This window comes from Oncorhynchus tshawytscha, linkage group LG09 (assembly GCF_018296145.1).
Source record: "Oncorhynchus tshawytscha isolate Ot180627B linkage group LG09, Otsh_v2.0, whole genome shotgun sequence".
Taxonomy (NCBI): domain Eukaryota; kingdom Metazoa; phylum Chordata; class Actinopteri; order Salmoniformes; family Salmonidae; genus Oncorhynchus; species Oncorhynchus tshawytscha.
In genome coordinates, this window is record NC_056437.1 from 3,998,957 (window position 1) to 4,026,466 (window position 27,510).

Genomic DNA, 27,510 nt, shown 5'->3' on the forward strand with positions numbered 1-27,510 from the left:
GAGGAGAGACTAGAGAGAGAGAGAGAGAGAAGAGAGGAACAGAGAGGAGAGACGAGAGAGAGACGAGAGGAACAGAGAGGAGAGACGAGAGAGAGACGAGAGAGAGAGATGAGAGGAACAGAGAGGAGAGACAAGAGAGAGAGCGAGACGAGAGGAACAGAGAGGAGAGAGAGAGAGAGAGAGACGAGAGGAACAGAGGAGAGACGAAAGAGGAACAGAGAGGAGAGAGAGAAAAGGGGACAGAGAGGGGGAGGGAGGGAGAGATAGACAGAGACAGAGAGAGCTCTACTGGAACACTAGTGGAGGGAGGGAGAGGTTCAACTGATGTTACCCATCTGCCATGTGCTTGTCTGCTGTTCTCAACGAAACAGCTCGGCCACTAAGTTCAACACTTGGACGTTGTTTTGTTAAAATACTCCCAGGTCACAGCTTGGCCGTTGCCTCGTTTAAATACTCCCAGGTCACAGCTTGGCCGTTGCCTCGTTTAAATACTCCCAGGTCACAGCTTGGACGTTGCCTTGTTTAAATACTCCCAGGCCTTGTTTTGCCTTCGTTCTTCTTCGTTTGTTTATTACAAGTTAGCTGAATCAACCGTTTATTTCTGTACCCCAGCTGTTCTCTGGCATGTCGTTCACACAGGTTCTGCTTTAAGTCATAAAACTTACAGTTTAATAGACACGAAACTCCTAACTCCTATCAGATACTAGGGTTTTCATAAATCTTCTCAATACTGCGTGTTGTTGAAGTGAAGAAGCTCGTTTAAAGGAGATGTCTCGTGTGTGTTTATGCAGAACATGAACCGGATGCGCCAGATCTCGTCGGTGACGGCCAGTGAGCTCAAGTCCATGCAGGAAGACCTGAGCTTCAAGGAGACAGAGATGCACAAGTCCCAGAACACAGCCAAGGGCCTGTCTTCAGGTTAGTACAGTCCCACAACACAGCCAAGGGCCTGTCTTCAGGTTAGTACAGTCCCACAACACAGCCAAGGGCTTGTCTTCAGGTTAGTACAGTCCCACAACACAGCCAAGGGCCTGTCTTCAGGTTAGTACAGTCCCACAACACAGCCAAGGGCCTGTCTTCAGGTTAGTACAGTCCCACAACACAGCCAAGGGCCTGTCTTCAACACAGCCAAGGGCCTGTCTTCAGGTTAGTACAGTCCCACAACACAGCCAAGGGCCTGTCTTCAGGTTAGTACAGTCCCACAACACAGCCAAGGGCCTGTCTTCAGGTTAGTACAGTCCCACAACACAGCCAAGGGTCTGTCTTCAGGTTAGTACAGTCCCACAACACAGCCAAGGGCCTCAGGTTAGTCCCACACAGTGATGATAGTCTGTTTACAGCCACTGTAAAACTCTCTCTCAGCTGGGTCCACCCTACTGTAAAACTCTCTCAGCTGGGTCCACCCTACTGTAAAACTCTCTCTCAGCTGGGTCCAGCCTACTGTAAAACTCTCTCTCAGCTGGGTCCACCCTACTGTAAAACTCTCTCAGCTGGGTCCACCCTACTGTAAAACTCTCTCTCAGCTGGGTCCACCCTACTGTAAAACTCTCTCTCAGCTGGGTCCAGCCTACTGTAACACTCTCTCTCCCCCTTCTCCACTGCTGTCCTGTCGATGTGGATAGGGGGGTGCTTCCTCTGCTGTTTCCTGAAGTCCACGATCATCTCCTTTGTTTTGTTGACGTTGAGTGTGAGGTTATTTTCCTGACACCACACTCCGAGGGCCCTCACCTCCTCCCTGTAGGCCGTCTCGTCGTTGCTGGTAATCAAGCCTACCACTGTAGTGTCGTCTGCAAACTTGATGATTGAGTTGGAGGCGTTCTTGGCCACGCAGTCGTGGGTGAACAGGGAGTACAGGAGGGGGCTGAGCACGCACCCTTTTGAGGCCCCCGTGTTCAGGATCAGTGAAGTGGAGGTGTTGTTTCCTACCTTCACCACCTGGGGGCGGCCCGTCAGGAAGTCCAGGACCCAGTTGCACAGGGCGGGGTGGAGACCCAGGGCCTCAAGCTTATTGATGAGCTTGGAAGGGTACAGTACTATGGTGTTGAATGTTGAGCTATAGTCAATGAACAGCATTCTTACATAGGTATTCCTCTTGTCCAGATGGGACAGGGCAGTGTGCAGTGTGGTGGCGATTGCATCGTCTGTGGACCTATTGGGGCGGAATGCTAATTGAAGTGGGTCTAGGGTGACGGGTACGGTGGAGGTGATATCATCCTTGACTCGTCTTCATGAGAGCTCATGTTGCGCAACATTTCTATTGGCTATGCAATTGCGTGAGAAAACAGAGTGATGGCCTCTATTAAAAATTGTTTTGATGATAGATCCCAAATTAATATAACCACTATAGCATCCACAAAAGTCCAAGACTATGTTTGGAATATTTATTTATTGTACAGAATAGAAACTTTTGTACTTTGGAGGATAGTGGATTGACATAAGCTAGTGCTTTTGCTGTTCGTTAGGCTTACTTATCTTGTTGGCTGAGGAAAAGTAAAGTGAAGGTGGAGGCTATATTAAATGTATTTATTGTGATGGTGTAGGCTATATTACATGGATTTATTGTGATGGTGTAGGCTATATTAAATGGATTTATTGTGAAGGTGGAGGCTATATTAAATGGATTTATTGTGAAGGTGGAGGCTATATTAAATGTATTTATTGTGAAGGTGTAGACTATATTAAATGGATTTATTTGACCTTTTTTAAAATGTAGACGTTCCAAAGGTCTGCATCAGTGTCTTGTAGACTAGATGTGGAGGTGGGAGGCTATATTAAATGGATTTAGCTATATTATTTATTGTGATGGATTTATTTTATTGTGATGGTGTAGGCTATATTAAATGGATTTATTGTGAAGGTGGAGGCAAGAGATGCTAAAATGTGTTTATGTTAATTAACGGTCAATTACCATGAGACCGGCAGTTATTTGCTTAACAATCACCGGCTGACAACATGTTGTGACCTCCACAACACTAGTCCACCCTACTGTAAAACTCTCTCGTCACTCGTTGACAACCAACTAAGACTCGATTTGTCGAACTGGGTACAAATCTGCATTTTCAATATACCTCCATGGTGACTTAATGAGAACCGCTGACCGAACAGTAAGGAAACCCACCCCCAACAGTAGGGATGATGTCTATAAACACTCTATAGGCTGAAATGAGAGATATCTCTCTGAATACTGACGAAGTAGTGTGCCGATTGATATGATACACAAGGTTTTACAGTAACGTCTTTATATTGAAAACTTACGACTAAGAAGTTTTATGGAATCTGTGTTCAACTCGGTGTGGCACATGTGCGTTACTGCTTGAACTGTCATTCTTACTTTCCCCAGTTTCCTCCTTGCTGATAAGTAACAGTACGCATCAGATCCATCTCTACCTTATCTTCCCGACTACACGATAAGCAATCAGCAGAGGATGAGGACACTACACTGTCAACACGCGCAGACACACATTGTTAGGCTAAGACTGGACTATATAGCTACAGCCGCCCACACTGATCAGATCGACTCCCTGCCCCCCCCCCCGTTTCCTCCTCGTAACTGAGTTTATTTATCAAATACAGAGCTGGCTCAGAGACAGGGGTTTCCTTCCTTTGTCTTCAGCCTCACAGCATAATGCTGTTCCCTCTAAATAATGTCTTCTCAACATAATGCTGTTCCCTCTAAATAATGTCTTCTCAACATAATGCTGTTCCCTCTAAATAATGTCTTATCAACATAATGCTGTTCCCTCTAAATAATGTCTTCTCAACATAATGCTGTTCCCTCTAAATAATGTCTTCTCAACATAATGCTGTTCCCTCTAAATAATGTCTTATCAACATAATGCTGTTCCCTCTAAATAATGTCTTATCAACATAATGCTGTTCCCTCTAAATAATGTCTTATCAGCATAACACTGTTCCCTCTAAATAATGTCTTATCAGCATAATGCTGTTCCCTCTAAATAATGTCTTATCAACATAACACTGTTCCCTCTAAATAATGTCTTATCAACATAACACTGTTACCTCTAATGTCTTATCAACATAATGCTGTTCCCTCTAAATAATGTCTTATCAGCATAATGCTGTTCCCTCTAAATAATGTCTTATCAACATAATGCTGTTCCCCCTAAATAATGTCTTATCAACATAATGCTGTTCCCTCTAATGTCTTATCAACATAACACTGTTCCCTCTAATGTCTTATCAACATAACACTGTTCCCTCTAATGTCTTATCAACATAATGCTGTTCCCTCTAAATAATGTCTTATCACTGAAACTGTCTAAGTCCCAAATGGAAACCTATTCCACAAATAGTGCACTGCTTTATGGCTCTGGTTAACGGGGCTATGTAGGGAGTAGGGTGCCATTTGGGATGCAGCCACTGCCAAAGCCACCCGCTAGGCTGCTACATGTCCTTGATCCTACTGTTCTGAGCCAGAGAAACATGGTTCTTTTCACTAGTCTGTCTTTCATCAGTGGGCTTTTCCTTTCACAGCTCAGTGAAAATAGCTCCGAGTCAATCTTACAGAAGTGAAATAATGACACTTGCTTTTTGAGGTAAATGATCAGGCCACGCTGGTGTTTTTTGTAACTTATGTAACCTCATAACAATTATAATCCTACTCTCTACATCATTAATAAACAGACGATTATCTGTGCACTACCCAGCGGCCCAATGTGTCTGTGTGTGTGAGGCAGGGATTCCTGGGGGGAGAGAGAAAGGCCCTAACCCCAGGAGGAAGCTGTAGAGAATGCACAGAAGTGCTAATGGGGCACTTTACTGCTCTGTACACAGCAGCAGCTCCCCCTCCACTGGCTGGGTCTGGGGCGCAACGCTATCAGTAGGAACCGGGCTGCTTCCCCTTCCTGCTCTCAGACCTGCCCCAGCACAGCTCCCTGTCTTTGGTCCCTGCCCCCAGCCTCTGCCCTCTGCTCCAAATCATTCTCCCAGACCCTGCGGGGCCCCTGTTCCAGCCCCCAAGCCCAGACTCAGGCTTCCCCAGCACATGCCTGTCTCAGCCTGCCTCTGTCCCAGCCTGCCCATGTCCCAGCCTGCTTCTGTCCCAGCCTGCTCCTGTCCCAGCCTGCCTTTGTCCCAGCCTGCCTTTGTCCCAGCCCACCCCTGTCCCAGCCCCTGCCCCATCCGGCCTCTGTCCCAGCCCGCCCCTGTCCCAGCCCGCCCCTGTCCCAGCCCGAGTGCTTTCTCCTGCCCCACCCGGCCTCTGTCCCTGCCCGCCCCTGTCCCACCCCGCCCCTGTCCCATCCTGCCTCTGTCCCAGCCCGCCCGACTGTCTTCCCCTTTCCCCAGACCCCGCCTTCCCCAGAGCCTGGGCCCTTAATCTCTATTGACCTCTAGCTCTGTCCTGTCATCAACATACATCTTTCTGGTTTCATCCAAGGTGGGATGATAATGGGCTAGCTCTAAGGCTGGCTAGCTCTAAGGCTGGCTAGCTCTAAGCTCTAACATTTACATGTTAGTCATTTAGCTCTTATCCAGTCAGTGAGTCATTTAGCAGAAACTCTTATCCAGAGTCAGAGAGTCATTTAGCAGACGCTTTTATCCAGAGTCAGAGAGTCATTTAGCAGACGCTCTTATCCAGTCAGAGAGTCATTTAGCAGACGCTCTTATCCAGTCAGAGAGTCATTTAGCAGACGCTCTTATCCAGAGTCAGTGAGTCATTTAGCAGACGCTCTTATCCAGAGTCAGAGAGTCATTTAGCAGACGCTCTTATCCAGAGTCAGAGAGTCATTTAGCAGACGCTCTTATCCAGAGTCAGAGAGTCATTTAGCAGACACTCTTATCCAGAGTCAGTGAGTCATTTAGCAGACGCTCTTATCCAGAGTCATTTAGCAGACGCTCTTATCCAGAGTCAGAGAGTCATTTAGCAGACGCTCTTATCCAGAGTCAGAGAGTCATTTAGCAGACGCTCTTATCCAGAGTCAGTGAGTCATTTAGCAGACGCTCTTATCCAGAGTCAGAGAGTCATTTAGCAGACGCTCTTATCCAGAGTCAGAGAGTCATTTAGCAGACGCTCTTATCCAGAGTCAGTGAGTCATTTAGCAGACGCTCTTATCCAGAGAGTCATTTAGCAGACGCTCTTATCCAGAGTCAGAGAGTCATTTAGCAGACGCTCTTATCCAGAGTCAGAGAGTCATTTAGCAGACGCTCTTATCCAGAGTCAGTGAGTCATTTAGCAGACGCTCTTATCCAGAGTCAGAGAGTCATTTAGCAGACGCTCTTATCCAGAGTCAGTGAGTCATTTAGCAGACGCTCTTATCCAGAGTCAGTGAGTCATTTAGCAGACACTCTTATCCAGAGTCAGAGAGTCATTTAGCAGACACTCTTATCCAGAGTCAGTGAGTCATTTAGCAGACGCTCTTATCCAGAGTCATTTAGCAGACGCTCTTATCCAGAGTCAGAGAGTCATTTAGCAGAAACTCTTATCCAGAGTCAGTGAGTCATTTAGCAGACGCTCTTATCCAGAGTCATTTAGCAGACGCTCTTATCCAGAGTCAGAGAGTCATTTAGCAGAAACTCTTATCCAGAGTCAGAGAGTCATTTAGCAGACGCTCTTATCCAGAGTCAGAGAGTCATTTAGCAGACGCTCTTATCCAGAGTCAGTGAGTCATTTAGCAGACGCTCTTATCCAGAGTCAGTGAGTCATTTAGCAGACGCTCTTATCCAGTCAGAGAGTCATTTAGCAGAAACTCTTATCCAGAGTCAGAGAGTCATTTAGCAGACGCTCTTATCCAGAGTCAGAGAGTCATTTAGCAGACGCTCTTATCCAGAGTCAGTGAGTCATTTAGCAGACGCTCTTCTCCAGAGTCAGTGAGTCATTTAGCAGACGCTCTTATCCAGAGTCAGAGAGTCATTTAGCAGACGCTCTTATCCAGAGTCAGAGAGTCATTTAGCAGACGCTCTTATCCAGAGTCAGAGAGTCATTTAGCAGAAACTCTTATCCAGAGTCAGAGAGTCATTTAGCAGACGCTCTTATCCAGAGTCAGAGAGTCATTTAGCAGACGCTCTTATCCAGAGTCAGTGAGTCATTTAGCAGACGCTCTTCTCCAGAGTCAGTGAGTCATTTAGCAGACGCTCTTATCCAGAGTCAGAGAGTCATTTAGCAGACGCTCTTATCCAGAGTCAGAGAGTCATTTAGCAGAAACTCTTATCCAGAGTCAGAGAGTCATTTAGCAGACGCTCTTATCCAGAGTCAGAGAGTCATTTAGCAGACGCTCTTATCCAGAGTCAGTGAGTCATTTAGCAGACGCTCTTCTCCAGAGTCAGTGAGTCATTTAGCAGACGCTCTTATCCAGAGTCAGAGAGTCATTTAGCAGACGCTCTTATCCAGAGTCAGAGAGTCATTTAGCAGACGCTCTTATCCAGAGTCAGAGAGTCATTTAGCAGAAACTCTTATCCAGTCAGTGAGTCATTTAGCAGACGCTCTTATCCATTCAGAGAGTCATTTAGCAGACGCTCTTATCCATTCAGAGAGTCATTTAGCAGACGCTCTTATCCAGTCAGAGAGTCATTTAGCAGACGCTCTTATCCAGAGTCAGAGACCTCAGCCACGCTCAAGGTACTAAACGATATCATAACCGCCATCGATAAAAGACAGTACTGTGCAGCCGTCTTCATCGACCTTGCCAAGGCTTTCGACTCTGTCAATCACCATATTCTTATCGGCAGACTCTGTAGCCTCGGTTTTTCTGATGACTGCCTTGCCTGGTTCACCAACTACTTTGCAGACAGAGTTCAGTGTGTCAAATCGGAGGGCATGCTGTCCGGTCCTCTGGCAGTCTCTATGGGGGTGCCACAGGGTTCAATTCTCAGGCCGACTCTTTTCTCTGTATATATCAATGATGTTGCTCTTGCTGCGGGCGATTCCCTGATCCACCTCTACGCAGACAACACCATTCTGTATACTTCCGGCCCGTCCTTGGACACTGTGCTATCTAACCTCCAAACGAGCTTCAATGCCATACAACACTCCTTCCGTGGCCTCCAACTGCTCTTAAACGCTAGTAAAACCAAATGCATGCTTTTCAACCGTTCGCTGCCTGCACCCGCACGCCTGACTAGCATCACCACCCTGGATGGTTCCGACCTAGAATATGTGGACATCTATAAGTACCTAGGTGTCTGGCTAGACTGTAAACTCTCCTTCCAGACTCATATCAAACATCTCCAATCTAAAATCAAATCTAGAGTCGGCTTTCTATTCCGCAACAAAGCCTCCTTCACTCACGCCGTCAAACTTACCCTAGTAAAACTGACTATCCTACCGATCCTCGACTTCGGCGATGTCATCTACAAAATAGCCTCCAACACTCTACTCAGCAAACTGGATGCAGTTTATCACAGTGCCATCCGTTTTGTTACTAAAGCACCTTATACCACCCACCACTGCGACTTGTATGCTCTAGTCGGCTGGCCCTCGCTACATATTCGTCGCCAGACCCACTGGCTCCAGGTCATCTACAAGTCCATGCTAGGTAAAGCTCCGCCTTATCTCAGTTCACTGGTCACGATGGCAACACCCACCCGTAGCACGCGCTCCAGCCGGTGTATCTCACTGATCATCCCTAAAGCCAACACCTCATTTGGCCGCCTTTCGTTCCAGTTCTCTGCTGCCTCTTGACTGGAACGAATTGCAAAAATCGCTGAAGTTGGAGACTTTTATCTCCCTCACCAATTTCAAACATCTGCTATCTGAGCAGCTAACCGATCGCTGCAGCTGTACATAGTCTATCGGTAAATAGCCCACCCAATTTTACCTACCTCATCCCCATACTGTTTTTATTTATTTACTTTTCTGCTCTTTTGCACACCAATATCTCTACCTGTACATGACCATCTGATCATTTATCACTCCAGTGTTAATCTGCAAAATTTTAATTATTCGCCTACCTCCTCATGCCTTTTGCACACAATGTATATAGACTCTCTTTTTTTTCCTACTGTGTTATTGACTTGTTAATTGTTTACTCCGTGTTGTCTGTTCACACTGCTATGCTTTATCTTGGCCAGGTCGCAGTTGCAAATGAGAACTTGTTCTCAACTAGCCTACCTGGTTAAATAAAGGTGAAATAAAAATAAATAAAAGAGAGTCATTTAGCAGACGCTCTTATCCAGTCAGAGAGTCATTTAGCAGACGCTCTTATCCAGAGTCAGTCATTTAGCAGACGCTCTTATCCAGTCAGAGAATCATTTAGCAGACGCTCTTATCCAGAATCAGTCATTTAGCAGACGCTCTTATCCAGTCAGAGAGTCATTTAGCAGACACTCTTATCCAGTCAGAGAGTCATTTAGCAGACGCTCTTATCCAGAATCAGAGAGTCATTTAGCAGACGCTCTTATCCAGAGTCAGAGAGTCATTTAGCAGACGCTCTTATCCAGAGTCAGTGAGTCATTTAGCAGACGCTCTTCTCCAGAGTCAGTGAGTCATTTAGCAGACGCTCTTATCCAGAGTCAGAGAGTCATTTAGCAGACGCTCTTATCCAGAGTCAGAGAGTCATTTAGCAGACACTCTTATCCAGAGTCAGAGAGTCATTTAGCAGAAACTCTTATCCAGAGTCAGAGAGTCATTTAGCAGACGCTCTTATCCAGAGTCAGAGAGTCATTTAGCAGAGTCTTATCCAGAGTCAGTGAGTCATTTAGACGCTCTTCTCCAGAGTCAGTGAGTCATTTAGCAGACGCTCTTATCCAGAGTCAGAGAGTCATTTAGCAGACGCTCTTATCCAGAGTCAGAGAGTCATTTAGCAGAAACTCTTATCCAGAGTCAGAGAGTCATTTAGCAGACGCTCTTATCCAGAGTCAGAGAGTCATTTAGCAGACGCTCTTATCCAGTCAGTGAGTCATTTAGCAGACGCTCTTCTCCAGAGTCAGTGAGTCATTTAGCAGACGCTCTTATCCAGAGTCAGAGAGTCATTTAGCAGACGCTCTTATCCAGAGTCAGAGAGTCATTTAGCAGACGCTCTTATCCAGAGTCAGTCATTTAGCAGACGCTCTTATTTAGAGTCAGTCATTTAGCAGACGCTCTTATCCAGAGTCAGAGAGTCATTTAGCAGACACTCTTATCCAGAGTCAGTCATTTAGCAGACACTCTTATCCAGAGTCAATGAGTCTGTGTATTCATCATAAGATAGCTAGGTGGGACAACCACATATCACAGTAAGTACATTTTACTGTTAGTTCACAGGAGCTGTTCATCTCTTCTCTGTCCTGTAACAACCTTCACCCTGAAGCTAGGTCAGAGTTCCTGCCCATTTTCCCAAAAACATCTTAAATCCTCAAGAGTATTTTAAATAACACTCTCTATCTAGGGTTTGGGTTTGATCATAGCCTGAATGTAGGGAGGGGCAAGAGACCAGAGGTGGCAGAACAGAGTGCTCGGGTTGGGGTGTAGGGTTTGACCAGAACCTGAAGGTAGGGAGGGGCAAGAGACCAGAGGTGGCAGAACAGAGTGCTCGGGTTGGGGTGTAGGGTTTGACCAGAACCTGAAGGTAGGGAGGGGCAAGAGACCAGAGGTGGCAGAACAGAGTGCTCGGTGTTGGGGTGTAGGGTTTGACCAGAGCCTGAAGGTAGGGAGGGGCAAGAGACCAGAGGTGGCAGAACAGAGTGCTCGGTGTTGGGGTGTAGGGTTTGACCAGAGCCTGAAGGTAGGGAGGGGCAAGAGACCAGAGGTGGCAGAACAGAGTGCTCGGGTTGGGGTGTAGGGTTTGACCAGAACCTGAAGGTAGGGAGGGGCAAGAGACCAGAGGTGGCAGAACAGAGTGCTCGGTGTTGGGGTGTAGGGTTTGACCAGAGCCTGAAGGTAGGGAGGGGCAAGAGACCAGAGGTGGCAGAACAGAGTGCTCGGTGTTGGGGTGTAGGGTTTGACCAGAGCCTGAAGGTAGGGAGGGGCAAGAGACCAGAGGTGGCAGAACAGAGTGCTCGGTTTTGGGGTGTAGGGTTTTCATAGCCTGAAGGTAGGGAGGGGCAGAACACTGGTCTTGTAGGGAGGGTTGGGGTGTAAGGTTTGACCAGAGCCTGAAGGTAGGGAGGGGCATTTCCACTTGCTGTTCTGTAGGTAAACACCATGGTCTTGTAGAGGATGTGAGTTTTGACTGGAAGCCAGTGGAGTGTGGAGGAGGAGTGGGGTGATGTGGGAAGGTCAAACACCAGACGGGCTGCAGTGTTCTGGATAAGTTGCAGGGGTTTCATGGCACAAGCGGGGAGCCCAGCAAACTGCGAGTTGCAGTAGTCCAGATGGGATTTGATAAGTGCCTGGATTAGGACCTGCGCCACTTCCTGTGTGAGTTGGGTTGTATTCTACAGATGTTGTAGAGCATGAACCTGCAGGAGCGAGTCACTGCTTTGATGTTTGCAGAGAATGACATGGTGTTGTCCAGGGTCACGCTAAGGTTCTTTGCACTCTGAGAGGGCGACACTGTGGAGTTGTCAACCATCATGGAGACGTCTTTGAACGGGCAGGCCTTCCCCGGGAGGAAGAGCAGATCCCTCTTGTCGAGGTCGAGCTTGAGGTGGTGGGCCGACATCCAAGCTGAGATATCTGTCAGGCACGCAGAGATGCATGTCGCCACCTGGGTGTCAGAAAGGGGGAAGGAGAAAAGTAGCCATCCGCATAGCGATGACGGAGGAGATTAACTTGGTGTATAGAGAGAAGAGGAGATGGCCTAGAGCCAAGCCCTGGGGGACACCAGTCATAAGAGTGTGTGGTGCAGACACAGATCCTCGCCACAACACCTGGTAGGAGTGGCCTGCCAGGTAGGATGCGATCAAAGCGTGCAGAGCCAGAGGCACCCAGCCCTGAGAGATTGGACAGGAAGATCTGACGGTTCACAGTGTTGAAGGCAACGGATAGATCTAGGAGGATGAGAACAGAGAAGAGAGAGTGAGATTTGGCAGAATGGAGAGACTCTGTGACAGAAGAGCAGTATCGGTTGAGTGACACATCTTGAAGCCTGACTTGTTCGGGTCAAGAAGATCCTTCTGAGAGCGATAACGAGAGAGTTGGTCAGAGACACCACGCTTAAGTGTTTTGGTAAGAAAAGGGATAACGGTCTGTAGTTTTTGACGTCAGAGACGTTGAGTGTTGGTTTCTCGAGGAGGGGAGTGACTCGGGCCATTTAGAAGTCAGAGGGGACACAGCCAGTGGTCAGGGATGAGGAAAGGGAGGAATTGGTCTGGAGAAGGGAGGAGGGGATGGGGTCGGCAGGAAGGTTGTCGGGCGGCCGGACCTCACTAGTCGCAGGATTTCATCTGGAGAGAGAGAGGGGAGAAAGAGGTCAATGCGTAGGGTAGTTCTGTGTGAGTGGGACCAGTGGACTCAATAGGCTGAGTGGGACCAGTGGACTCAATAGGCTGAGTGAATGAGTGGGACCAGTGGATTCAATAGGCTGAGTGAATGAGTGGGTCCAGTGGACTCAATAGGCTGAGTGAATGAGTGGGACCAGTGGACTCAATAGGCTGAGTGAATGAGTGGGACCAGTGGACTCAATAGGCTGAGTGAATGAGTGGGACCAATGGACTCAATAGGCTGAGTGAATGAGTGGGACCAGTGGACTCAATAGGCTGAGTGAATGAGTGGGACCAGTGGACTCAATAGGCTGAGTGAATGAGTGGGACCAATGGACTCAATAGGCTGAGTGAATGAGTGGGACCAGTGGACTCAGTAGGCTGAGTGAATGAGTGGGACCAGTGGATTCAATAGGCTGAGTGGGACCAGTGGACTCAGTAGGCTGAGTGAATGAGTGGGACCAGTGGACTCAATAGGCTGAGTGAATGAGTGGGACCAGTGGATTCAATAGGCTGAGTGAATGAGTGGGTCCAGTGGACTCAATAGGCTGAGTGAATGAGTGGGACCAGTGGATTCAATAGGCTGAGTGAATGAGTGGGTCCAGTGGATTCAATAGGCTGAGTGAATGAGTGGGTCCAGTGGACTCAATAGGCTGAGTGAATGAGGAACCAGTGGAATCAATAGGCTGAGTGAATGAGTGGAACAAGTGGAATCAATAGGCTGAGTGAATGAGTGGGTCCAGTGGACTCAATAGGCTGAGTGAATGAGGAACCAGTGGAATCAATAGGCTGAGTGAATGAGGAACCGTTGTCAACCTTCTTTTTGAAGTGGTTGACAAAGTCATCCTCCAAGAGGGAGGATGTGGAGGATTAAGGAGAAGGTGGAAAATAGAGGCAGAAGCTTGACATTTAGAGTGCTAGAAAGTGGCCTTAGCAGTGGATAGCGAGGAAGAGAAGGTAGAGAGGAGGGAGTGGAAGGATGATAGGTCCTCAGGAAGTTTTTCTCAATTTTCGCTGAGCTGCCCGCAGCCCTGTTCTGTAAGCTCGCAATTAGTCACTCAGCCATGGTGCAGGAGGAGAGGGCCGAGCTGGCCAGGAGGAAAGGGGACAGTGCGAGTCTTGGGATACGGAAAGGGAGGGTTGAAGAGGCAGAATGAGGAGACAGGTGGGAGAAGGATTTAGCAGAAGGGAGAGATGATAGGATAGGAGAGAGTAGTGGGAGAGACTGAGTGAAGATTATGACGGCGCATGACCATCTGGGTAAGGGCTGAGTGGTTAGGGTTGGAGGAAAGGGAGACGGAAAAGGAAACAAAGTATGATCAAAGACCTCGAGGGGTTTGCAGTAAGATTAGTAGGTGAACAGCCTAGTAGTAAGTAATAGTAATAGTTAGTAATACTAGTAATCGTAAGATGTGAGTTGGAGGGTACTGGGAAAGGCTGAGGTCAAAAGAGGAAAGGAGGGGAAAAAGAGAGTTGGAAAGAAATGAATCGAAGGCAGACGTGGGGAGGTTGAAGTCGCCAAATACCAAGAGTGGTGTGCCATCGTCAAGGAAATTAGCTTATGAAGTTGTCAATCTCATTGAGGAACTCTTTAAGGGCACCTGGTGGGCGATAGATGACAACAACTTTAAGCTTGAGTGGACAAGTGACAGTGACAGAATGGAATTCAAATGAGGAGATGGACAGGTGAGAGCGGGAGAGAAGAGATCATCTCCACTGAGTAGCCCTGTACCACCACCGTGACCACCACAAGCTCTCGGACTATGAGAGAAAACAGATGAAAAGAGAGCAGCTGAAGTCGCAGTGTTCTCTGGGTAATCCATGCCTCTGTCAGGGCCAAACAGTCAAGGGACTGAAGGGCAGCCTAGGCTGAGATGAACTCAGTGTTCTCTGGGTAATCCATGCCTCTGTCAGGGCCAAACAGTGAAGGGACTGAAGGGCAGCCTAGGCTGAGATGAGCTCAGTGTTCTCTGGGTAATCCATGCCTCTGTCAGGGCCAAACAGTGAAGGGACTGAAGGGCAGCCTAGGCTGAGATGAGCTCAGTGTTCTCTGGGTAATCCAAGCCTCTGTCAGGGCCAAACAGTGAAGGGACTGAAGGGCAGCCTAGGCTGAGATGAACTCAGTGTTCTCTGGGTAATCCATGCCTCTGTCAGGGCCAAACAGTGAAGGGACTGAAGGGCAGCCTAGGCTGAGATGAACTCAGTGTTCTCTGGGTAATCCATGCCTCTGTCAGGGCCAAACAGTGAAGGGACTGAAGGGCAGCCTAGGCTGAGATGAACTCAGTGTTCTTGACAGCAGATCGGCAGTTCCAAACTGTCAGAGCCAAACAGTGAAGGGTACATTACATTAGAAGAGTTGCAGCCAAAGGGGTGGAGAGCTTCTGTAAAGCCTACAGGGAGAGGAGAGAACAGGTACAGAAAACACACACATAGTTGCCAAAGATACAACAGAGCAAAAATGAGACCATCTGTAAATAACTAGGTGAGATACTGACAGAGAGAGTAAATAACTAGGTGAGATACTGACAAACAGTAAATAACTAGGGACTGACAGGGCAACTAGCAAACTGACAGGTGTAAATAACTAGGTAAGATACTGACAGAGTGTTAACTCTGACAGAGTGTAAATAACTAGGTAAGATACTGACTGTAAATAACTAGGTAAGATACTGAAGACAGTGAAATAACTAGGTAAGATACTGACAGAGGGCAAATAACTAGGTAAGCTGAGATGAGCCTTTCTCTCTTCCTTTCTGGATAAACTCCATGCCTCTGTTTTGCAATGCCAAACCGCTGAAAACGGGACTGAAGTACTAACATTGCAGCCTAGGCTGAAGATGCACCTCTCCCTGTACTAATTTCTGATTACCCTAGGAGATGAATCCACTCCCTCTCCAATACAGCCACTGATTACCAAAACAAGTCACAAATTGCCCCGCCCCTTGAGCCTGATTGATGGTCAACAACTATCTGCAAAATGATGAGTAATCAGCAGTTTATACACCAAGTAGACCACTGGGAAGACAGTCTGCAGTTCATACACCAAGTAGACCACTGGGAAGACAGGCAGTAGTTCATACACCAAGTAGACCACTGGGAAGACAGTCAGTAGTTCATACACCAAGTAGACCACTGGGAAGACAGTCAGCAGTTCATACACCAAGTAGACCACTGGGAAGACAGGAAGTAGTTCATACACCAAGTAGACCACTGGGAAGACAGTCAGCAGTTCATACACCAAGTAGACCACTGGGAAGACAGTCAGCAGTTCATACACCAAGTAGACCACTGGGAAGACAGACAGCACTTAAAACGTTGATGGCCCTAGCAAGCAAAAAGACAGTACTAGACCACAACAGATAAAGACAGTACTAGACCACAACAGATAAAGACAAAAAGACAGTACTAGACCACAACAGATAAAGACAGTACTAGACCACAACAGATAAAGACAAAAAGACAGTACTAGACCACAACAGATAAAGACAGTACTAGACCACAACAGATTAAGACAAAAAGACAGTACTAGACCACAACGGATTAAGACAAAAAGACAGTACTAGACCCAAACAGATTAAGACAGGACTAGTCCACAACAGATAAAGACAACAGATGATACTTCTCACTCCTGGAGATATCAGGAGTCCTCTAGCTATAGAATGAAGGAAATGGGTGAGAGTTGATTCACTAAGTATATCAGAGAAAGGAATGGAAAAGGATGCTATTTGGTATACACTCTATGTGCAACGGTCTGGTCAGGCTCCAGGCTCAGTAGCACTCTGTCAGCACAACAATGTTATTCTTCTAACAGGAAAAAAGAAACACCCAAATTAACATTCTGTCCACTGTCAAGTGTTATCAGAGTTCAGATGTAAGCTGATGTGACAGTTTACTGTGAACTTGTTTTTATGCACTCCTGTTTAATGGAACTCTGTGTAACTCAGTGTAATGGAACTCTGTGTAACTGTGTAACTCAGTGTAATGGAACGCTGTGTAACTCAGTGTAATGGAACGCTGTGTAACTCAGTGTAATGGAACGCTGTGTAACTCAGTGTAATGGAACTCTGTGTAACTCAGTGTAATGGAACGCTGTGTAACTCAGTGTAATGGAACTCTGTGTAACTCAGTGTAATGGAACGCTGTGTAACTGTGTAACTCAGTGTAATGGAACTCTGTGTAACTGTGTAACTCAGTGTAATGGAACTCTGTGTAACTGTGTAACTCAGTGTAATGGAACTCTGTGGAACTCAGTGTAATGGAACGCTGTGTAACTCAGTGTAATGGAACTCTGTGTAACTCAGTGTAATGGAACTCTGTGTAACTGTGTAACTCAGTGTAATGGAACTCTGTGTAACTGTGTAACTCAGTGTAATGGAACTCTGTGGAACTCAGTGTAATGGAACGCTGTGTAACTCAGTGTAATGGAACTCTGTGGAACTCAGTGTAATGGAACGCTGTGTAACTCAGTGTAATGGAACTCTGTGTAACTCAGTGTAATGGAACTCTGTGTAACTCAGTGTAATGGAACTCTGTGTAACTGTGTAACTCAGTGTAATGGAACTCTGTGTAACTGTGTAACTCAGTGTAATGGAACTCTGTGTAACTCAGTGTAATGGAACTCTGTGTAACTGTGTAACTCAGTGTAATGGAACTCTGTGTAACTCAGTGTAATGGAACTCTGTGTAACTCAGTGTAATGGAACTCTGTGTAACTGTGTAACTCAGTGTAATGGAACTCTGTGTAACTCAGTGTAATGGAACTCTGTGTAACTCAGTGTAATGGAACTCTGTGTAACTGTGTAACTCAGTGTAATGGAACTCTGTGTAACTGTGTAGCTCAGTGTAATGGAACTCTGTGTAACTCAGTGTAATGGAACTCTGTGTAACTGTGTAACTCAGTGTAATGGAACTCTGTGTAACTGTGTAACTCAGTGTAATGGAACTCTGTGTAACTGTGTAACTCAGTGTAATGGAACTCTGTGTAACTCAGTGTAATGGAACTCTGTGTAACTGTGTAACTCAGTGTAATGGAACTCTGTGTAACTGTGTAGCTCAGTGTAATGGAACTCTGTGTAACTCAGTGTAATGGAACTCTGTGTAACTGTGTAACACTTGTGTAATGGAACTCTGTGTAACTGTGGAACTCAGTGTAATGGAACTCTGTGGAACTCAGTGTAATGGAACTCTGTGTAACTCAGTGTAATGGAACTCTGTGTAACTCAGTGTAATGGAACTCTGTGTAACTCAGTGTAATGGAACTCTGTGTAACTCAGTGTACTGGAACTCTGTATAACTCAGTGTAATGTAGGCCTACTGTGACCAAAGGAAGTTTGAAATGATACAATGACTATGATGTTAAAGTTCAGACTGTCAGCTCTAAGGGTATTTTCATCCAAATCGGGTGAAACGTTTAGAAATGTTTGTTCATGGTCGTCGTCGTCCCCCACCATTACAATAACAGGGAGGTTAGCATTTTTTTTTTTTGGGGGTATTTGTGCGTCTGTAACTTTCTCACTCATCATTGTTCACTTTTATTTCAGGATTATCCGTGATCATGGTATCATCCACATTAATTAGAAACATATTCTTATTTAGAATAAAAGTGACTCCAAAATAACAATACATTATTAACCATTCATTTCTATTGGGCACAACATTGTCTGAAACACAACCAAAACAAACATCAAATGAATCCCAACAAGTTTGTAGAGTCACAAGCTTGATGAGGTCATTGTGTGTTACGAATATGGGACCAAATACTAAACTTTTTACTACTTTAATACACATTTGTGAATTTGTCCCGGTACTTTTGGTCCCCTAAAATGGTGTTCACCCGATATGGATGATAATACCCTCAAATGAAAGCTGCACTTTAACCTCACAGTCATTGTATCATTTCAAATCCAAAGTGCTGGGAGTACAGAAGCCTACACAACAAACAATGTGTCACTGTCTCAATCCTGTTGAAGCTCACTGTATATATTAAATTGATAAAGTCTCGATGTCGCTTGAAATATGCCAATGATCTGTCTGTGTGGTCTTCCGTGTCTGTCTATTTGTCTGTCCGTCTCTGTGTGTCTCGTCCTCGCCCGTCCCACAGAGAACCACCGTCTGACCCTTGACCTGCAGAAGGTAGAGCAGCTGGAGAGTAAGATCAACACAGAGCTGACCAGCCTGAAGGACAGGATAGAGACCATGACTCAGGAGCTGGAGACGTACAGCAACCTGGACAATCTAAAGGCTGCTGGAGAGGACAAGAAGAAGGTACTGTCTGTCTGTCTGTCTGTCTGTCTGTCTGTCTGTCTGTCTGTCTGTCTGTCTGTCTGTCTGTCTGTCTGTCTGTCTGTCCGTCAGTTGCCTCTTAGAGTGTAATGATTAAGATAATATGGATGAGGGGACCTGATCCTAGATCAGCACTGCCACTCTGCTTAATGAATACGGGCTCTGAAGTGTCACTCAGTGTGGGATTAGTGTGTGGTCCAGGCTTTGACGGGATGCCCTCTAACCCCTCCCTCTGTGGAGGAGGGTCCATGAGGTTTTTTTACATTTGAATGATTATGTTCACAGATAATCAGCTCAAATGAATACTCGCTCTCCATTTGGCAAATATGACCATCATTTTATCCTCCTGATTCCGGTTTACAAGCAAAAATTAAAGCAGTGACTGGCTCTATACGGAAGTGGTCAGATGACGCGGATGCTACGCTACAGGACTGCTAGCAGACTGGATTCATACAATGGCATTGAGGAGTATACCACCTCAGCCACCTGCTTCATCATAAAGAGCATCTACAATGTTGTCCCCACATTGACCATACGTACGTACATATCCCGACCAGAAGTCATGGATTACAGGCAACATCCACACCAAGCTAAAGGCTAGAGCTGCCGCTTTCAAGGAGCGGGATTGTAATCCGGATACTTATAAGAAATCCCACTACACCTTCAGATGAACCATCAAACAGGAAAAGCGTCAATACAGGACTAAGATTGAATCCTACTACATCGGCTCTGACGCTCATCAGATGTTGCAGGGCTTGAAAACTATTACGGACTACAGCCGTGAGCTCCCCAGTGACGTGAGCCTACCAGATGAGCTAAATGCCTTTTATGTTTGCTTCAAGGCAAGCAACACTGAAGCATGCATGAGAGCACCAGCTGTTCCCGGACGACTGTGTGATCACGCTCTCGGTAGCCAATGTGACTAAGACTTTTAAACAGGTCAACATTCACAAAGCCCCGGGGCCAGACGGATTACCAGGACGTGTGCTCAAAGCATGCGCGGACTGGCAAGTGTCTAAACTGACATTTTCAACCTGTCCCTGACCAAGTTTGTAGTACCTACAGACCACCATAGTCCCTGTGCCCAAGAAAGTGAAGGTAACCTGCCTAAATGATTACCACCCCGTAGCACTCACGTCAGTAGCCATGAAGTGCTTTGAAATGGTGGTCAAGGCTCACATCAACACCATCATCCCGGAAACCCCAGACCCACTCCAATTCGCATACCACCCCAACAGATCCACAGATGAAGCAATCACACTCCACACTGCCCTTTCCCACCTGGACAAAAGAAACATCTATGTGAGAATGCTGTTCATTGACTACAGCTCAGCGTTCAACACCATAGTGCCCTCCAAGCTCATCACTAAGCTAAGGACCCTGGGACTAGACACCTCCCTCTGCAACTGGATCCTGGACTTCCTGACGGTCCGCCCCCAGGTGGTAAGGGTACGCAACAACACATCTGACACGCTGATCCTCAACACTGGGGCCCCTCAGTGGTGCGTGCTCTGCCCCCTCCTGTACTCTCTGTTCATTCATGACTGCACGGCCAAACACGACTCCAACACTGTCATTAAGTTTGCTGACCACACAACAGTGGTAGGCCTGATCACAGACAACGATGAGACAGCCTATAGGGAGGAGGTCAGAGCTGGCCGTGTGGTGCCAGGACAACAACAATGGTCCAAACATACCAAGACAGTCGTGAAGAGGGCATGACAAAGACTATTCCCCCTCAGGAGAATTAAAAGATTTAGCATGGGTCCTCAGATCCTCAGAAAAGTTCTACAGCTGCACCATCGAGAGCATCCTGACCAGTTGCATCACCGCCTGGTATGGCAACTGCTCGGCATCTGACCGCAAGGCGCTACAGAGGGCAGTGTTTACGGCCCAGTATATCGCTTGGGGCCAAGCTTCCTGACATCCAGGACCTGTATACTAGGCCCCAAAAATTGTCAAATACTCCAGTCACCCAATTCATAGACTGTTCTACCCTCTGTAGCGGGTGGCCTTAATCAAAATGGCCACCCAGTCTATTTACATTGACCCCCCTTTGTTTTTACACTGCTGCAACTCTCTGTTTATTGTCTATACATGGTCACTTTATGTACGAAATAACTTGACTAACCTTCCCATGTTGACGCTGTACTTTTTCTCTGACTATTTTTTAAACTTTAGTTTATTTAGTAAATATTTTCTTTAAACTCTTTATTTAAACTGCATTGTTGGTTAGAGCCTGTAAGTCAGCATTTCACTGTAAGGTCTACTACACCTGTTGTATTCAGCATTTCACTGTAAGGTCTACTACACCTGTTGTATTCAGCATTTCACTGTGAGGTCTACTACACCTGTTGTATTCAGCATTTCACTGTAAGGTCTACTACACCTGTTGTATTCAGCATTTCACTGTGAGGTCTACTACACCTGTTGTATTCAGCATTTCACTGTAAGGTCTACTACACCTGTTGTATTCAGCATTTCACTGTAAGGTCTACTACACCTGTTGTATTCAGCATTTCACTGTGAGGTCTACTACACCTGTTGTATTCAGCATTTCACTGTAAGGTCTACTACACCTGTTGTATTCAGCATTTCACTGTAAGGTCTACTACACCTGTTGTATTCAGCATTTCACTGTGAGGTCTACTACACCTGTTGTATTCAGTATTTCACTGTGAGGTCTACTACACCTGTTGTATTCAGCATTTCACTGTGAGGTCTACTACACCTGTTGTATTCAGCATTTCACTGTGAGTTCTACTACACCTGTTGTATTCAGCATTTCACTGTGAGGTCTACTACACCTGTTGTATTCAGCATTTCACTGTAAGGTCTACTACACCTGTTGTATTCAGCATTTCACTGTGAGGTCTACTACACCTGTTGTAGTCAGCATGTCACTGTAAGGTCTACTACACCTGTTGTATTCAGCATTTCACTGTGAGGTCTACTACACCTGTTGTATTCAGCATTTCACTGTGAGGTCTACTACACCTGTTGTATTCAGCATTTCACTGTGAGGTCTACTACACCTGTTGTATTCATCATTTCACTGTAAGGTCTACTACACCTGTTGTATTCAGCATTTCACTGTGAGGTCTACTACACCTGTTGTATTCAGCATTTCACTGTGAGGTCTACTACACCTGTTGTATTCAGCATTTCACTGTGAGGTCTACTACACCTGTTGTATTCAGCATTTCACTGTAAGGTCTACTACACCTGTTGTATTCAGCATTTCACTGTGAGGTCTACTACACCTGTTGTATTCAGCATTTCACTGTGAGGTCTACTACACCTGTTGTATTCAGCATTTCACTGTGAGGTCTACTACACCTGTTGTATTCAGCATTTCACTGTGAGGTCTACTACACCTGTTGTATTCAGCATTTCACTGTGAGGTCTACTACACCTGTTGTATTCAGCATTTCACTGTAAGGTCTACTACACCTGTTGTATTCAGCATTTCACTGTAAGGTCTACTACACCTGTTGTATTCAGCATTTCACTGTGAGGTCTACTACACCTGTTGTATTCAGCATTTCACTGTGAGGTCTACTACACCTGTTGTATTCAGCATTTCACTGTGAGGTCTACTACACCTGTTGTATTCAGCATTTCACTGTGAGGTCTACTACACCTGTTGTATTCAGCATTTCACTGTGAGGTCTACTACACCTGTTGTATTCAGCATTTCACTGTGAGGTCTACTACACCTGTTGTATTCAGCATTTCACTGTGAGGTCTACTACACCTGTTGTATTCAGCATTTCACTGTGAGGTCTACTACACCTGTTGTATTCAGCATTTCACTGTAAGGTCTACCTACACCTGTTGTATTCAGCATTTCACTGTGAGGTCTACCTACACCTGTTGTATTCAGCATTTCACTGTGAGGTCTTCTACACCTGTTGTATTCAGCATTTCACTGTGAGGTCTTCTACACCTGTTGTATTCAGCATTTCACTGTGAGGTCTACTACACCTGTTGTATTCAGCATTTCACTGTAAGGTCTACCTACACCTGTTGTATTCAGCATTTCACTGTGAGGTCTACTACACCTGTTGTAGTCAGCATGTCACTGTAAGGTCTACTACACCTGTTGTATTCAGCATTTCACTGTGAGGTCTACGACACCTGTTGTATTCAGCATTACACTGTAAGGTCTACTACACCTGTTGTATTCAGCATTTCACTGTGAGGTCTACCTACACCTGCTATATTCATCATTTCACTGTAAGGACTACCTACACCTGTTGTATTCATCATTTCACTGTGAGGTCTACTACACCTGATGTATTCAGCATTTCACTGTGAGGTCTACTACACCTGTTGTATTCAGCATTTCACTGTGAGGTCTACTACACCTGTTGTATTCATCATTTCACTGTAAGGTCTACTACACCTGTTGTATTCAGCATTTCACTGTGAGGTCTACTACACCTGTTGTATTCAGCATTTCACTGTGAGGTCTACTACACCTGTTGTATTCAGCATTTCACTGTGAGGTCTACTACACCTGTTGTATTCAGCATTTCACTGTGAGGTCTACTACACCTGTTGTATTCAGCATTTCACTGTGAGGTCTACTACACCTGTTGTATTCAGCATTTCACTGTAGGTCTACTACACCTGTTGTATTCAGCATTTCACTGTAAGGTCTACTACACCTGTTGTATTCAGCATTTCACTGTGAGGTCTACTACACCTGTTGTATTCAGCATTTCACTGTGAGGTCTACTACACCTGTTGTATTCAGCATTTCACTGTGAGGTCTACTACACCTGTTGTATTCAGCATTTCACTGTGAGGTCTACTACACCTGTTGTATTCAGCATTTCACTGTGAGGTCTACTACACCTGTTGTATTCAGCATTTCACTGTGAGGTCTACTACACCTGTTGTATTCAGCATTTCACTGTGAGGTCGACTACACCTGTTGTATTCAGCATTTCACTGTGAGGTCGACTACACCTGTTGTATTCAGCATTTCACTGTAAGGTCTACCTACACCTGTTGTATTCAGCATTTCACTGTAAGGTCTACCTACACCTGTTGTATTCAGCATTTCACTGTGAGGTCTACTACACCTGTTGTATTCAGCATTTCACTGTAAGGTCTACTACACCTGTTGTATTCAGCATTTCACTGTGAGGTCTACTACACCTGTTGTATTCAGCATTTCACTGTAAGGTCTACTACACCTGTTGTATTCAGCATTTCACTGTGAGGTCTACTACACCTGTTGTATTCAGCATTTCACTGTAAGGTCTACTACACCTGTTGTATTTGGCATTTCACTGTAAGGTCTACCTATACCTGTTGTATTCAGCATTTCACTGTAAGGTCTACCTACACCTGTTGTATTCAGCATTTCACTGTAAGGTCTACCTACACCTGTTGTATTCAGCATTTCACTGTGAGGTCTACTACACCTGTTGTATTCAGCATTTCACTGTAAGGTCTACCTACACCTGTTGTATTCAGCATTTCACTGTGAGGTCTACTACACCTGTTGTATTCAGCATTTCACTGTAAGGTCTACTACACCTGTTGTATTCAGCATTTCACTGTGAGGTCTACTACACCTGTTGTATTCAGCATTTCACTGTAAGGTCTACTACACCTGTTGTATTCAGCATTTCACTGTGAGGTCTACTACACCTGTTGTATTCAGCATTTCACTGTAAGGTCTACTACACCTGTTGTATTCAGCATTTCACTGTGAGGTCTACTACACCTGTTGTATTCAGCATTTCACTGTAAGGTCTACTACACCTGTTGTATTCAGCATTTCACTGTGAGGTCTACTACACCTGTTGTATTCAGCATTTCACTGTGAGGTCTACTACACCTGTTGTATTCAGCATTTCACTGTAAGGTCTACTACACCTGTTGTATTCATCATTTCACTGTAAGGTCTACTACACCTGTTGTATTCAGCATTTCACTGTAAGGTCTACTACACCTGTTGTATTCAGCATTTCACTGTAAGGTCTACTACACCTGTTGTATTCAGCATTTCACTGTAAGGTCTACCTACACCTGTTGTATTCAGCATTTCACTGTGAGGTCTACTACACCTGTTGTATTCAGCATTTCACTGTAAGGTCTACTACACCTGTTGTATTCAGCATTTCACTGTAAGGTCTACTACACCTGTTGTATTCAGCATTTCACTGTGAGGTCTACTACACCTGTTGTATTCAGCATTTCACTGTGAGGTCTACCTACACCTGTTGTATTCAGCATTTCACTGTAAGGTCTACTACACCTATTGTATTCAGCATTTCACTGTAAGGTCTACTACACCTGTTGTATTCAGCATTTCACTGTAAGGTCTACTACACCTGTTGTATTCAGCGTTTCACTGTTAGGTCTACTACACCTGTTGTATTCAGCATTTCACTGTTAGGTCTACTACACCTGTTGTATTCAGCATTTCACTGTAAGGTCTACTACACCTGTTGTATTCAGCATTTCACTGTAAGGTCTACTACACCTGTTGTATTCAGCATTTCACTGTAAGGTCTACTACACCTGTTGTATTCAGCATTTCACTGTGAGGTCTACTACACCTGTTGTATTCAGCATTTCACTGTGAGGTCTACCTACACCTGTTGTATTCAGCATTTCACTGTAAGGTCTACTACACCTGTTGTATTCAGCATTTCACTGTAAGGTCTACTACACCTGTTGTATTCAGCATTTCACTGTAAGGTCTACTACACCTGTTGTATTCAGCATTTCACTGTAAGGTCTACTACACCTGTTGTATTCAGCATTTCACTGTTAGGTCTACTACACCTGTTGTATTCAGCATTTCACTGTAAGGTCTACTACACCTGTTGTATTCAGCATTTCACTGTGAGGTCTACTACACCTGTTGTATTCAGTATTTCACTGTAAGGTCTACTACACCTGTTGTATTCAGCATTTCACTGTGAGGTCTACTACACCTGTTGTATTCAGCATTTCACTGTAAGGTCTACTACACCTGTTGTATTCAGCATTTCACTGTTAGGTCTACTACACCTGTTGTATTCAGCATTTCACTGTAAGGTCTACTACACCTGTTGTATTCAGCATTTCACTGTAAGGTCTACTACACCTGTTGTATTCAGCATTTCACTGTAAGGTCTACTACACCTGTTGTATTCAGCATTTCACTGTAAGGTCTACTACACCTGTTGTATTCAGCATTTCACTGTCAGGTCTACTACACCTGTTGTATTCAGCATTTCACTGTAAAGTCTACTACACCTGTTGTATTCAGTATTTCACTGTAAGGTCTACTACACCTGTTGTATTCAGCATTTCACTGTAAGGTCTACTACACCTGTTGTATTCAGCATTTCACTGTAAGGTCTACTACACCTGTTGTATTCAGCATTTCACTGTGAGGTCTACTACACCTGTTGTATTCAGCATTTCACTGTAAGGTCTACTACACCTGTTGTTTTCAGCATTTCACTGTGAGGTCTACTACACCTGTTGTATTCAGCATTTCAGTGTAAGGTCTACTACACCTGTTGTATTCATCATTTCACTGTAAGGTCTACTGCACCTGTTGGATTCATCATTTCACTGTAAGGTCTACTACACCTGTTGTATTCAGCATTTCACTGTAAGGTCTACTACACCTGTTGTATTCATCATTTCACTGTAAGGTCTACTACACCTGTTGTATTCATCATTTCACTGTAAGGTCTACCTACACCTGTTGTATTCAGCATTTCACTGTAAGGTCTACTACACCTGTTGTATTCATCATTTCACTGTAAGGTCTACTACACCTGTTGTATTCAGCATTTCACTGTAAGGTCTACTACACCTGTTGTATTCAGCATTTCACTGTAAGGTCTACTACACCTGTTGTATTCAGCATTTCACTGTAAGGTCTACTACACCTGTTGTATTCATCATTTCACTGTAAGGTCTACTTCACCTGTTGTATTCATCATTTCACTGTAAGGTCTACTACACCTGTTGTATTCAGCATTTCACTGTGAGGTCTACTACACCTGTTGTATTCAGCATTTCACTGTAAGGTCTACTTCACCTGTTGTATTCATCATTTCACTGTAAGGTCTACCTACACCTGTTGTATTCAGCATTTCACTGTAAGGTCTACCTACACCTGTTGTATTCATCATTTCACTGTAAGGTCTACTACACCTGTTGTATTCAGCATTTCACTGTAAGGTCTACTTCACCTGTTGTATTCATCATTTCACTGTAAGGTCTACTACACCTGTTGTATTCAGCATTTCACTGTAAGGTCTACTACACCTGTTGTATTCAGCATTTCACTGTAAGGTCTACTACACCTGTTGTATTCATCATTTCACTGTAAGGTCTACTACACCTGTTGTATTCAGCATTTCACTGTAAGGTCTACTACACCTGTTGTATTCAGCATTTCACTGTAAGGTCTACTACACCTGTTGTATTCAGGATTTCACTGTGAGGTCTACTACACCTGTTGTATTCAACATTTCACTGTAAGGTCTACCTACACCTGTTGTATTCAGCATTTCACTGTAAGGTCTACTACACCTGTTGTATTCAGCATTTCACTGTGAGGTCTACTACACCTGTTGTATTCAGCATTTCACTGTAAGGTCTACTACACCTGTTGAATTCAGCATTTCACTGTAAGGTCTACTACACCTGTTGAATTCAGCATTTCACTGTAAGGTCTACTACACCCGTTGTATTCAGAATTTCACTGTAAGGTCTACTACACCTGTTGTATTCAGCATTTCACTGTAAGGTCTACTACACCTGTTGTATTCAGCATTTCACTGTAAGGTCTACTGCACCTGTTGTATTCATCATTTCACTGTAAGGTCTACTACACCTGTTGTATTCAGCATTTCACTGTAAGGTCTACTACACCTGTTGCATTCAGCATTTCACTGTAAGG

At 45.1% G+C, this 27,510-nt stretch overlaps 1 protein-coding gene across 1 annotated transcript in view; it reads left to right on the forward strand.

Moving 5' to 3' along the window:
- The window catches only part of ift74 (intraflagellar transport 74), a 63,948-nt gene that overhangs the window by 31,385 nt on the left and 5,053 nt on the right, over nucleotides 1–27,510 (forward strand). Inside the window, exons 16-17 of the mRNA XM_042326392.1 lie at nucleotides 792–918; nucleotides 18,397–18,560. Coding sequence (XP_042182326.1) covers nucleotides 792–918; nucleotides 18,397–18,560 — 291 coding nt within the window. The remainder of the gene's footprint in view (nucleotides 1–791; nucleotides 919–18,396; nucleotides 18,561–27,510) is intronic.